Genomic DNA, 14,781 nt, shown 5'->3' with positions numbered 1-14,781 from the left:
ACACCAGACCGAAAAGTCAAATCTGGTGGGTTAGAAACTTCAGTGTAAAAGGCAAAAACCAAAAAACCGTCAGATGAGAATGTAGTTTGTTTAAAGACTGAAGGCAAGGGAAGATTTGTGAAATAGAACACGAATAGTCCAAACTCAAAGGCCAAATGGATATTGTGACACCATTAAAGGGAAAAACTTTGATTTGTCAGAGGACTGGATCAGAGAGTGGAAATGGGAGCCCCACTGTTGAGACTATCCTTAAAACCTACTGATTTGTCATTCTCTAGTATCTAAATGAATTAAGTAAAGATAGAGCCTACTGTTGTTGAGTGGCCAAAAGATTTGCATAGTGTCACCAGGAAAAACAAAAGAGTAATGGGGACCCAATGCTATGGGGAAAGATGCTCAGCTTCTTTATTCCTCAATGAAACAGAAAGGTCCAGGGGTATAGAAGCACTCCCACCAGATTGTCTTAAGTCAGTAATACTAACTGTAGGCCAGGGCCTCAGCGATTTCCATGGACTGCAGGTGAAAATATCCCTGCATAATCATATGGAAAAGTCTGGCATCATCTAGGAAGGATGGGGAACAGTGGCCTTGTGACCCTGCAGATGTCATGAACAGGGGAGAAGTCTTTTCCACCCCCACCAACCGGATCAGCTCACAGGGACCCAGGGGGAGATTGTGTCAGTTGTGTTACTTGCTGCTGAGAAAGGCAGGGGGACTTCTTCAGGGCACATGGCTGGTGCTGAGACTCAAGAAGCCTCCAGCTCACCCTCTATGCCCTCCTTGGGCCCTAGCACCTCCCCATCCAGGTCTTCTTTGCCCCAGGCAACCTTCCTGACTGAGATTGTGTCTTTGACCCCATGTTTCTCTCTCTGTCCCAGAGCCCTCAGTGGTGTTTGCCAAGGAGCAGCCGGCACGCAGTGAAGTGCAGGCCGTGGCGGGGGCCAGCGCCACGCTGAGCTGCGAGGTGGCCCAGGCCCAGACGGAGGTGACGTGGTACAAGGACGGGAAGAAGCTGAGTTCGAGCTCGAAAGTGCGTGTGGAGGCCACGGGCCGTGGGCGGCGGCTGGTGGTGCAGCAGGCGGGCAAGGCCGACGCTGGGGAGTACAGCTGTGAGGCCGGGGGCCAGAGGGTGTCCTTCCACCTGGATGTCACAGGTTAGTCCTGGAGGAGTCGCTTCTGCCACGTCAGTATGCTATGCTAATGAGGAGTTTGTGTACTAGCAACCTTTGACTGGCACAGCGATCTTAATTTCGTTGTATTTTCCTAATGGTTATGAGTGTTTCTGCCTCATCGGTGGAATACAGGGCAGGCTAAGATATCAGATTATTTCTCTTCTATGAAGAGAGTCTTTTATTTATTTATTTATTTATTTATTTATTTATTTATTTATTTATTATTTTTGGGGGGTACACCAAGTTCAATCATCTGTTTTTATACACATATCCCCGTATTCCCTCCCTCCCTCGACTCACCCCCCCACCCTCCCTCGAGTCCCCCCCACCCTCCCCATCCCAGTCCTCTAAGGCATCTTCCATCCTCGAGTTGGACTCCCTTTGTTATACAACAACTTCCCACTGGCTATCTATTTTACAGTTGGTAGTATATATATGTCTGTGCTACTCTCTCGCTTCCTCTCAGCTTATGAAGAGAGTCTTAATGCCAAATCGGGGTTGACTGCCAACCCACTTTGACTCCTGTGTGCTAACCTATAACCATTTGAGACTGTGCCAGTATAGGATGATTTGTGGGTGTGTATAGATACCCCAGATCCCGCCGTGCATCTTTGTAAAATGTGGCTTTCAGAGAATATCAGAGAGTATCCTAAGATAAAACCATTGAAAAGTTGTGAAATTTGGCAAACTCCTAGTCAACTCTATGAAAACTGACTCAAGAAGTTATAGAAAACTCAGAGTTTTATGACTCGCCAATTAGTAGGATCAATAATGAAAAATCTTCTTAGTCTTGTAGTTCTCTGATATGCTCTAAAAATTATCCTGGGAAACTATTATTCCATGCCTTTGGAGATGGTCCTAGAGGCGGAAAAAGGAGATACACCCTGTAACTCTATGTATAGACCCTAACATCGATAAGAGAATTACACAAGAAAGGTGGGAAGAATGACATTCCAGACCTATTGATTGGAAATATCAAGGCCAAAATAGTAAATTAAATGTCAGCAAAATGAGTTCAGCCATGTACCCACGGGGTAGAGGTCAGTGATGAAAGTCATAGTCCACGATTGCACCTTGGGTTGAATGTTGGCACTGTTAATAGATATACAGCTTAGCATTAAGAAATTGAATCTGGAACGATGCGATTATCTGAATGAGTAGAGAATCAAATGGTTGATGAAGTTTGAACTTCCTACCTGGAGACAAAAAGTTTGATAAAATAGTGTCAATTCATTCTTAGCAAAGTTTATAAAAATGTCCTTTTTGTGAGGGTTATAAACTTCCTGCAACAACAACAACATCCCACTTCATGTGTATGTGAATCTCTGACTTGAGGGACAATACACCTAGGCCACTCTAACCTCTGAATCGAGTAAGGAGGAGCGTATAAAATCACTGGCAAATGGTCTTGAAACACTAAAGGCAGAATTAGCTGACGACGTGTTTATCAACTCAGGTAATCCCAGAGGTAAATTATTAGACTGCGTACAATTCGTGAGTAGGATTGGTGTGTAAACAAATCAATATGCGGAAAACATTTCTACATCTAAGTCCTGGCAAGAAACACTTAGAAGTTGAAATTTTTGTTGAAAGAGTTAGAATAGCACAATTGTATCATGTTTCTAATGCCAGGCCTGATAAAAGTTACTGTAGGCTGTGTGTGGGGAAATTATTAAACATTCTTGAGGGAGAGTCACAGGTTGCACTAGATGGATAGAAATCTGAGGAAAAAATCATAGATGTTGATTCACAATCAGAATCGAACCAAATTTGTGTTTTGGGTGGTCAGGTGGAAGAATAACAGATTCCAAAGGCAAGGTACAGCCAATATGCGATTTTCTTGAAGAGTAGGATGGTGGGAGCATTTCCTTTGACCCGATGTCAAGAATCATCATGAGGCTACAGTTTTCAAGATAAGGGGATCCCCGTACAGGAATAGTCACCACATCAGAGGGACAGAGTAGTGAGCTCATAAATAGTTCCCTGCATAAAAGGATTTCTGCACACCGCCCTGCCCCCCCACTCCCAGCCCAAATTCCATCTGTTTTTATGTTGTCTATTTGAGAAGTCTAGGAAGGATGTTGTCTTCATCAGTTGTGCTTGGACCAGTTAACCATATGCAAAAATTAATTATACTAGCAATTCATACCAGACCGAAAAGTCAACTCTGGTGGGTTAGAAACCACAGTGTGAAAGGCAAAAACCAAAAAACCCTGAGATGATAGTGTGGTTTGTTTAAAACTGAAGGCAAGGAAAGATTTGTTAATTAGAACACAAATGCTCCAAACTCAAGGGATGAAATGGATATTGTGACACCATTAAAGGGAAAAACTTTGATTTATCAGAGGACTGGATCAGAGAGTGGAAATGGGAGCCCCATAGTTGAGACTATCCTTAAAACCTACCGATTTGTCATTCTCTGGTATCTAAATGAATCAAGCAAAGATAGAGCTTACTCTTGGTAAGTGGAGAAAAGATTTGAATATGTCACCAGGAAAAACAGAAGGGTAATGGGGACCCAGTCCTATGGGGAAAGATGCTCAGCTTCTTTATTCCTCAGTGAAACAGAAAGGTCCAGGGGGGTGCAGGCACTCCCACCAGATTGCCACAAGTTGACAATACTAAGAGTAGACCAGGGCCTCAGTGATTTCCATGGACTGCAGGTGAAAAGTTCCCTGCATAACATATGGAAAAGACTTTGGCATCATCTAGGAAGGATGGGGAACAGTGGCCTTGTGACCCTGCAGATGCCATGAGCAGGGGAGCAGTCTCCCCCCCACCTGCCCCCCGCAACCAGATCAGCTCACAGGGACCCAAGGGAGATTGTGTCAGTGGTGTTACTTGCTGCTGGAAAGGCAGGGGGACTTCAGCAGGGCACATGGCTGGTGCTGAGACTTGAGAAGCCCCGAGCTCACCCTCTACTCCCCTGTCCTGGGTCCCCCTCCTCCCCATCCAGGTCTTCTTTGCCCCAAGCGGCCTTCCTGACTGAGGTTATGTCTTTGACCCCGTGTTTCCCTCCCTGTTCCAGAGCCCTCGGTGGTGTTTGCCAAGGAGCAGCCGGCACGCAGTGAAGTGCAGGCCGTGGCGGGGGCCAGCGCCACGCTGAGCTGCGAGGTGGCCCAGGCCCAGACGGAGGTGACGTGGTACAAGGACGGGAAGAAGCTGAGTTCGAGCTCGAAAGTGCGTGTGGAGGCCACGGGCCGTGGGCGGCGGCTGGTGGTGCAGCAGGCGGGCAAGGCCGACGCCGGCGAGTACAGCTGTGAGGCCGGGGGCCAGAGGGTGTCCTTCCACCTGGATGTCACAGGTCAGTTGTGGAGGAGGACACTAGGCTAGCCTATTAGGGGGTGATGAGGGGCCTGGCTTGTGGCCTCCACAGATTTCTATGCACTTGTCTGTAGCCCCCAAGTCTTCTTGTCCCACCCTGAAAACCATTTCTGCCCGAGGCGGGGGGGTGGGCTGGATGGGGAGGGTGTCCATGGAAGAAAGACGAGTCAATTGTGTCCAGCTGTTTCCACACAGTAAGGCCTAGTCGCACTGTTTTAGCAGCTGCCCAGAACCTTCCTGTTGTTCCTGGTGTTGGGACCCTGACTCTCCGTGATGCCTGGGGTGTGAGGTAGGCCTGGGGAGATGTGACTTTCCTCCCTTGCTGGGTCTTTGCTGACAGCTACCACGTGGCCTTGTCCGGCACCTCATGCCTGGTCTCGGTTGGCCAGAGGTTTCAATTTCATTGCTCCCGGATTAGGGGAAATACTGGTTTCACAATCCCACTTGGAATTATCTCAGAAGTGAAGTTTGGATGATCAGATCTGAGGTTTCTGGGATGCCTTTTCTTCCTTTTCCTGGATATGGAAGCTGTGTTTGCCTGTAGGGAACAAAATATAGGCCCATGTTTTGTTGTCATGTCCTTGCAAAGGGAAGAAAGGAGAATTGGTAGTGCGTCAGCTTTGCTATTTAGGATGATCTTAAATCCAACATGATTTTGCCTTTGTCTTCAACAGTTTGCCTGTTCCAGGTCAGTATTCTGCTTGGTGTTACATTGATGAATGTAGGATTGGAAAGGAAAAAGTCGCTTCTGCCACATCAGTATGCTATGCTAATGAGGAGTTTGTGTACTAGCAGCCTTTGACTGGCACAGCGATCTTAACTTCGTTGCATTTTCCTAATGGTTATGAGTGTCTCTGCCTCATCGCTGGAATACAGGGCAGGATAAGATATCAGATTATTTCTCTTCTATGAAGAGGGTCTTAATGCCAAATCAGGGTTGACTGCCAATCCACACTGACTCCTATGAGCTAACCTATAACTGTTTGAGACTGTGCCAGTATAGGATGATTTTGTGGGTGTGTATAGATACCCCAGATCCCGCCGTGCATCTTTGTAAAATGTGGCTTTCAGAGAATGTCATAGAGTAACCTTAGATAAAACCATTGAAAAGTTGTGAAATTTGGCAAACTCCTAGCAAACTCTATGAAAACTGACACAAAAAGGTATAGAAAATTCCAGGATTTTTATGACTCGCCAATTAGTAGGATCAATAATGAAAAATCTTCTCAGCCCTGTAATTCTCAGGTACAGTCTCTAAATTATCCTGGAAAAGTATTACTCCATGCCTGTGGAGATGGTCCTAGAGGCAGAAAAAGGAGATACACTCTGTAACTCTCTTTATGTACAGAGCCTTACGTTGATCCGAGAATCCGACAAAGGCAGGAAGAATGACATTCCAGACCTATTCATTGGAAATATCAAGGTCAAACCATAAATTAAATGTCAGCAAAATGAGTTCAGCCATGTATCCAGGGAGAAGAGATCAGTGTTGAAAGCTGTAGTTCAGGATTGCAGGTTGGGTTGAATGTTGGCAAGCTCTATAAATAGACAGCTTGACATGAAGAGAGTGAATCCAGAAAGACGTGATCCTTTGAATGAGTAGAGAATCAAATGGTTGATGACATTTGACTTCCTACCTGGAGACAAAAAGTTTGATAAAACTGAATGTCAATTCATGCTGTAAAATTCTTAGCAAACTGTATAAAAGTGTCTTTTTTTAAGGGTTATAAAACTCCTGCAACAACAACAAGAAGAGCAACATCCCAGTTGATGTGTATGTGGATCTTTGACCTAAGGCTGCTTTGGCACATAGGCCACTTTAACCTCTGAGTCGAGTAAGGAGGAGCATATAAAATCACTGGCAAGCGGTTTCAAAACACTAAAGGTGGAATTTGTTGATGATGTGTTTGTCAACTCAGACAACCCCAGAGATAAATTATTAGACTGCGTACGATTCATGAGTAGGATGGTGTGTAAACACATCCATAGGCAGAAGACATTTCTACATCTAAGTCCTGGCAGGAAACACTTGGAAGTTGAAATTTTTGTTGAAAGAGTTAGAATAGCACAAGTGTATCATGTTTCTAATTCTAGGTGTGATAAAACTTGCTAGGAGGCTGTGTGTGGGGAAGTTGCTAAACATTCTTGAGAAACAGTCGCAGGTTGCACTAGATGGATAGAAATCCGAGGAAAAAATCAAAGATATTCATTCACAATCAGAACCGAACCAAATTGGTTTTTTGGGTGGTCAGATGGAGGAATAATGGATAAATTCCAAAGGCAAGGTACAGCCAATATGGTATTTTCTTGAAGAATAGGATGGTGGGAATATTTCCTGTGACTCGATGTCAAAAAAATTTAATAAGACTATAGTTTTCTAGATAAGGGATATTCACCACATCAGAGGGACAGAATAGTGAGCTCATAAATAGTTCCCTGCATAAAAGGATTTCTGCACACCGCCCTGCCCCCCCACTCCCAGCCCAAATTCCATCTGTTTTTATGTTGTCTATTTGAGAAGTCTAGGAAGGATGTTGTCTTCATCAGTTGTGTTTGGACCAGTTAACCATATGCAAAAATTAATTATACTAGCAATTCACACCAGACCGAAAAGTCAACTCTGGTGGGTTAGAAACTTCAGTGTGAAAGGCAAAAACCAAAAAACCCTGAGATGATAATGTGGTTTGTTTAAAACTGAAGGCAAGGAAAGATTTGTTAATTAGAACACAAATGCTCCAAACTCAAGGGATGAAATGGATATTGTGACACCATTAAAGGGAAAAACTTTGATTTATCAGAGGACTGGATCAGAGAGTGGAAATGGGAGCCCCATAGTTGAGACTATCCTTAAAACCTACCGATCTGTCATTCTCTAGTATCTCAATGAATCAAGTAAAGATAGAGCCTACCAATGGTAAGTGGGCAAAAGATTTGGATAGTCTCACCAGGAAGAACAAAAGAGTAATGGGAACCCAATGCTATGGGGAAAGATGCTCAGCTTCTTTATTCCTCAATGAAACAGAAAGCTCCGGGGAGGTGCAAGGACTCCCACCAGATTGCCACAAGTTGACAATACTAAGAGTAGGCCAGGGCCTCAGTGATTTCCATGGACTTCAGGTGAAAAGTTCCCTGCATAACATATGGAAAAGACTCTGGCATCATCTAGGAAGGATGGGGAACAGTGGCCTTGTGACCCTGCAGATGCCATGAGCAGGGGAGCAGTCTCCCCCCCACCTGCCCCCCGCAACCAGATCAGCTCACAGGGACCCAAGGGAGATTGTGTCAGTTGTGTTACTAACTGCTGGAGAGGCAGGGGGACTTCAGCAGGGCACATGGCTGGTGCTGAGACTCGGGAAGCCTCCAGCTCAGCCTCTACCCGCCCTGTCCTGGTCCCTCCTACTTCCCCATCCATGTCTTCTTTGCCTGGGGGTCTGTCCTGACTGAGATTGTGTCTTTGACCCTGTGTATCCCTCCCTGTCCCCAGAGCCCTCGGTGGTGTTTGCCAAGGAGCAGCCGGCACGCAGGGAAGTGCAGGCCGTGGCGGGGGCCAGCGCCACGCTGAGCTGCGAGGTGGCCCAGGCCCAGACGGAGGTGACGTGGTACAAGGACGGGAAGAAGCTGAGTTCGAGCTCGAAAGTGCGTGTGGAGGCCACGGGCCGTGGGCGGCGGCTGGTGGTGCAGCAGGCGGGCAAGGCCGACGCCGGGGAGTACAGCTGCGAGGCCGGGGGCCAGAGGGTGTCCTTCCACCTGGATGTCACAGGTCAGTTCTTTGCGGTACTTAGTGTTGTTTGGAGATAAACCCTGGTGTTCTCTCATTAGACTTCATCTCTTCAGGCCTCCTGAAGGCCTCCTACTCGCACGTCCTATTTTCACACTCATGACTAGGACAAGGGAGACAGAATGGAAAGGGTGTGTGTGAGAGGGAGAGGGGCTGTTCTTATACACCTCGTGGTGCTTCCATGTAATACTGCTTAATCATTCATTCTGAGCACGTGCCAAGACCCTTCTTGTGTTGCTTGGTGTCTAGGGCTATGGCTCTATTGGGTGCTTGAGTACTGAAATATACTAGGCATCTCACACCTAAGTTATGTGACCATGATGTTTTGGATGTCTGGGAAGCTCCCGGATGCCCTCTCTCAACACCACATTGGGCTTATTACTAGTCAGAGACATTTGCATTTCTTTGAATAAGAACTAATGTTTGATAAATTTTATCATCAATTTATGCCATAAAATTATAACTGTCAGTAAGCAAACTTTTCCTTACCTTGATAAATGGTACAGAAAACACCAGCTAACCTCATAATTAAAGAGAAACCTTGAAAGTTTTGATATGAGTTGGGGAAAAAGAGAAGGAGGCTCACTGTCACCACTTGTATTCAACATTGCACAAAACAGAAGAGAGGGAAGTGAAATAAAATGCATACAAGTTGGAAAACCAAAGTGCGATTCAAAGATGACATGATTATCAATTCTGAAATCCCAAGAGTAAATTATTTGACTTGTAAGAGTGTTTGGAAAGATAAATGCATACAAATACTGACATACAGAAAACACTGCTACATTTATATACTAGCGACAGTTGAAAAGTAAAATTTTAAACTATTTATAATAGCATCAGAGATATAATGTTTCTAATTCCAAATATCATACAAGGTGCTTAATGGGCTTGAGGGGAAAAATTACTTAACATTTTTAAGAGATGATAAAGAAGGTCTAAATAAATGGATAGAAATTCATGAAAAAATCTAGGATATTGATTAACAGTCCAAATCCAAACAGATGTTCTTTGGGAGGGTGGGAGGTATTGAAAATTGTCAGATTCAGTGTGAGCATTTGCTCTACCAATATCAAGAACTATTATAAAGCTACAGTAATGTAGAAAGATGGATCAATGTAGGGACAGTTCCTTTGATTAGATCAAAAGAACAGAATAGAGAGCTCAGAAACAGACCTGTCTGCAGATGGACTCTCGCCCCATCTCCACTTTTTTTTTTAGTATGGTGCCTGTGCAAGGAGTGGAGAAATGATGGTCTTTTTATGAGTTTTGTTTTTCCACTTAACCATATGGGAAAAAAAAGTCATGTGGTAACTCACACCACACACAAACCCAACTCCAGGTGGGTTAGAGACCTCAGGGTAAGTGAGAAAACCATAAAACTCTTAGATGATGACGTAGGTTGTTTAAAAACTTTTGGGTAGGGAGAGATTCCTGACACAGAACCCAAATGCACTAACCACCATGGGACAAGAATGACACATTTGACTGCATTAAAGCTAAAAACATTCGTTAGATTCATTAGAGGACACTATAAAAGAGTGACATGACAGGTCACACAGATAGGGAAGAGAAAGGCTCTAGCATGCAAATAGAACTCCTAAAAACGAACATGAAAAAGACAGAAAATGCTATTGAAAACCAAGCAGAATTCTTTAACAGTGGCACCTTAGAAGAGCAAACAGTAATGACCAAAAAGATTAATGAAGTTGCTCCACTTTGTGAGTCATCAGAACCAGGCAAGAGACAGCCACAGGAAGTACGACTTTGCTCCCGCCAGACTGACAACAGTGGACACACTGAGAGTAGGCAAGAGGGTGGAGCCTCAGGAATTCTCATGCGCTGTGGGTGGGAACGGTCCCAGCATAACTGAGTGGGAAAGACTCTGGCTTCATCTAGCAAGGTTGAGGTGTGCATGCTTTGTGACACCCCCCTCCTCCACCCCCAGATCCCATGTATGGAGAAGTCTTTCACAATGTCCTTACTTGGAACAGCTCACTTGGAGCAGTGGTCGAATGTATAGATAATTGTATCCCTAGGCCACAGAGCTGGTGCAGAGTCTAGAGGAGTTTCCAGTCCTCCTGCCTCCCTGTTTAGTCTTTTTCCCCCAGTGTTGCCTCCCTGCCTTAGATGATCATGTCACTGACCCTGTGCTTCCCTCCCTGTCCCCAGAGCCCATGGCTGTGTTTGCCAAGGAGCAGCCAGTGCACAGTGAAGGGCATACTGTGGTTGGGGAGGGGACGGCCACGCTGAGGTGCAAGGTAGCCCAGACCCAGAAGGAGATGACACGGTCCTGGGATGGGAAGAAGCCGAGTGCAATCTCAAAAGTGCAGGTGGAGGCCAAGGGCTGTACCCAGCAGCTGGTGGTGCAGCAGGCGGGGAAGGTGGACACTGGGGAGTACAGCCAGTGAGGCTTGAGGCCAGAAGGTCTCCTTCCCTGTGGACATCACAGAGGGTTCTACCTGAGGCTGTTTGGAGGAGATGACGGGATTGACGGATAGACCCACGGGACCCTAGCATTCCTTCCGTTAGACTTCATCTCTTCAGGTCTGCCGTCCTTCCACTTACTATTCTTATGCCCATGGCTGAGCCAAGGGAGTTTGAATTGAAGGGGCGTGGGATTGGAAGGGAGTTCGGCCACTCTTAGAAACTTCGAGTAGTGTTTCCATGAAGTAACACTTAATCCCATGTCGCAACAGCTGCATAGAATGTTCCCTGGTGTTGAGGACTCTGGATCACCTGGTACTTGGGGTTTGAGGTAGACCAGATGTCTCTTACCTGGGACTACGTGAATATCGTTCTGTTGGATGTTTTGGCCATCCCCACGTCCCTCACATGACACCACATGAGGGTTTTTGCTTGTGAGACCTTGAATTTCACTGAACCAAAGTAAGCGGAAATTTTTTGTCACATAATCATACTTGGAATTATCTCGAAACGTGAAATTTGGTTTATAATAGTTTAGGTGTTCTGGGAGACTCTCTTCTCTTTTCACTCCATGTACCAAAATCTAGGTCCAGGTTTTGTTGTGATGTCTATGAATAATAAAAAAAGGAGCCGGGCATTGTTAGGTATGCATCTGTGATATGCACCTGAGGTTTATTTAATTTGTTTATTTTTTAAAAATTATTAAGCTTTTTAAAAAAATATTTATTTATTTAATTTATGTTTGGCTGCATTGGGTCTTCAATGCTGTGCACAGGCTCTTCTCTAGTTGTGGTAAGCGGGGGCTACTCTGTTGTGGTGCGCAGGCTTCTCATTGCGGTGGCTTCTCTTGTTGTGGAATACAGGCTCTAGGTGCTTGGGCTTCAGTAGTTGTGGCACTTGGGCTCAGTAATTGTGGCTCGTGGGGCTCTAGAGCTCAGGCTCAGGAGTTGTGGCGCATGGGCTTAGTTGCTCCTCAGCCTGTGGAATCTTCCTGGACCAGGGCTTGAACCCCACGTCCCCTGCATTGGCAGGTGGATTCTTAACCACTGCTTCACCAGGGAAGTCCTGCACAGGAGGTTTAGAATGTTCTTTTCAAACAAAATATTGTTTTCTTTTGCTTCAGTTAGGATATTTTGTGTCAATATTCTTGGAGTTTGATTTGTAAACTTAGAAGTGGAAATGAATAAGTAGCTTATACTACACCACCACACTTTGTTACAGATGAGCTCTTACAGTAGCAGCTGCCACAGTCTCATAAGACATTTACTTTATGTCTTTAAAGTATTTACTTTAATGGTTAGTGAGTTTGTGCCTCTCTGGCTGGTTCATAAAGAAGTCTGAGAACGGATTCCTTTTCCTTTCATTACGAGTGTGTTGCAAGTAGATAATTCATTGGGAACATATTAATTCTTGAGTGAGTAGTGGATTCATTGTCCATTATACTATTAAAAGCATAAATAAACAGTTAAAAGAAAGAGTGTGTTAATGTCAAATAACAATGGCTGAGATCCTACCCTGACCTCCAGGTGCCAGTGCATAACAGTGTGGTATTGTACCTGTATATAATAGTTTGTGGGTGTGTATAGGTACCAGAAAACTCCCTCTGTACCTTGGTCAAATGTTATTTTAAGAGAATATGACACATTATTTTATGGTAGTCAATTTGAAAAATTTTGACAATTTGGCCAGTTCCTAGAAAACTATATCAGAAGTGACACAAGAAGAATTAGACAACTCCAACAGTCCTAAATCTTTCAAATAAATAGAACCACAATAAATCATTTTCTCAGAGAGAAAGATCTGAGCCCAGTGGCTTCGTTAGTAAATTATATGAAATATTCTAGAAAGAGGTTAATCCATGTTCATGGAGATTCTTCTAGAGAATAGAAGGAGATACACTCTGCAAATGGTTTTCTGTACATAACATAGTATGGACACCAAAATCTAACAAGGAATGTAACAAGAATTAAAATTACAGGTCAATCTAGTATAGATATCAAAGCAAAACCTTAGACAAAATATTAGCCAACTGAATTCAGCAATATATCAGGAAGATAATACACTATGGTGAAGGTTGTAGTCCAAGAATTCAAGGCTGGTTTAGCTTTAGAAACATAAGCAGATCAATAGAAAGCATGAAATTAACAGATTGAATGAAAAAAAAAGGTGGGATTATCACAATAAATACAGATAAAAGTTTGATAAAATTTAAGGTATAAATCCAGAGTAATTTTGATAAAATTTAGCATCAATTCATGCCATAAAGTATTAACAAACTATAAATAAAAGTCCTGCTTTAATTCAGTAAATTGTACTACAGGAAATACCAGATAACTGCACACTTAATGAGAACCTTGACAGCTTTGCTTTTAAGAGAGAGAACAACACAGGAAGCCACTGTCACTGCTTCTATCCACCATTTTACAGCAGAGTAAGAGGAAATAAAATAGTGATAAAACTTGGGAAAAAAAAGTAAGTAGAAATCACAGATTACATGAATATCAATTCAGAAAATCTAAAAAATTAATTAGACCTAGTATGAGTTGAGAAAAATTACCATGTAAAAAAATCAGTATGCAGAAAGCATTTTTATTTCCATGTAGTAGCAACATAGTTGGAAAATGCAATTTTAAAAGATTTATGGTAGTGTGAAAAGTATCATGTTTCTGATTCAAAGCATAATAAAGATGTTTAAAACCTCAGTGGGGGATTTCCTAGGTGGCACAGTGGTAAAGAATCGGCCTGCCAATGCAGGGGACGTGGGTTCAAACTCTGCTCTGGGAAGACTCCACATGCCACGGAGCAACTAAGCCCATGCGCCACAACTGTTGAACCTGCGCTCTAAAGCCTGTGAGCCACAACTATTGAGCCCATGTGCCACAACTACCAAAGCCCACGTGTCTAGGGCCCATGATCCACAACAAGAGAAGCCACTACAATGAGGAGCCTGTGTACCACAATGAAGAGTAGCTCCCGCTCGCAGCAACTAGAGAAAGCCCGTGTGCAGCAACGAAGACCCAACGCAGCCCAAAAAAAAAAAAAAAAATTCTCCTGAAAAGAAAAAAAGAAAAAACAAACCTCAGTGGGGGAAAATTATTGAACACTTTTGAGAGAGCAAGTTAAAAAATGCCTAAAGAAATGGATGGAAATCTATGGAAGACTCAGATGTATTCACATCCAATCAAAATCCAAGAAATGTTTTTCTTTGGAGGGTTGAACATTGAGAAGCAGATTCCAAAGGCCAAGTAGAGCCCACATACTCCTGAGGAAGAGAATTATCCTAAAGCTACAGTAATAAAGATGCTGGGGTCACAATGCAGAGACACTTATCAGATCAAAGGAACAGAATAGTGAGCTCACGATTGGACCAGTGAATAAATGAACTTCCAACCCTGCCCCCTGCCACCGTTTTTTTAACCACTGAGTTTGTGTAGACAATGGAGAAAGGACGGTCTTTTTAATATGCGTTTTCAACATTTAATCATATAAAAAATTGCATAGGTAACTGGAAAGACACTTAAAAAGGAACCCCAGGTGGGTTAGAGACCACACTGTGAAGGTAAAACCGTAAAAACTTCATCTGAGGTTATTTAATGACTTCAGGGTGAGGAAGTCTTAAATAGAACAATGGAATACGATCTTATATTTGACTACATTAAAACTAAAACTTCGATTCATCCAGAGATACCACATGAGTGAAAAGGCAAGTTTCATATGATATTTACAAGCCACATAATTGTCAAATCTCTAGCACTTAAGCATATAAAGAGATCCTGAAAATGAATAAGGAGAAGACAGACAATGTATTGAAAATTGGGCAAAACACTTGAAGAAAAGCAAATAGTAATGGCCAAAAGATTGAAGAGGTTGTTCCACTTTGTGAGTCATGAGGGCCATGCAAGAGACAGCCACAGGGGATACAACTTAACTCCCACCAGATTGACAACAGTTGACACACTGAGCGTAGGCAAGAGGGTGGACCCTCAAGATCTCTCCTGCACAGTGGGTGAGAACCCTCCCTGCACAATCCTGTGGAGAGACTCTGCATCCTCTAGGAAGGTTAAGGAACCCATGTCTCAT

The 14,781-nt window shown here is 43.8% G+C and overlaps 1 protein-coding gene across 1 annotated transcript in view; it reads left to right on the top strand.

Moving 5' to 3' along the window:
* The window catches only part of OBSCN (obscurin, cytoskeletal calmodulin and titin-interacting RhoGEF), a 188,951-nt gene that overhangs the window by 63,086 nt on the left and 111,084 nt on the right, over positions 1 to 14,781 (top strand). Inside the window, 4 exon segments of the mRNA XM_057708594.1 lie at positions 879 to 1,154; positions 4,201 to 4,476; positions 7,981 to 8,256; positions 10,447 to 10,478. Coding sequence (XP_057564577.1) covers positions 879 to 1,154; positions 4,201 to 4,476; positions 7,981 to 8,256; positions 10,447 to 10,478 — 860 coding nt within the window.

This window comes from Hippopotamus amphibius, chromosome 15, assembly GCF_030028045.1.
Source record: "Hippopotamus amphibius kiboko isolate mHipAmp2 chromosome 15, mHipAmp2.hap2, whole genome shotgun sequence".
Lineage (NCBI taxonomy): Eukaryota > Metazoa > Chordata > Mammalia > Artiodactyla > Hippopotamidae > Hippopotamus > Hippopotamus amphibius.
This window is presented reverse-complemented; position numbering and strand designations above follow the sequence as displayed.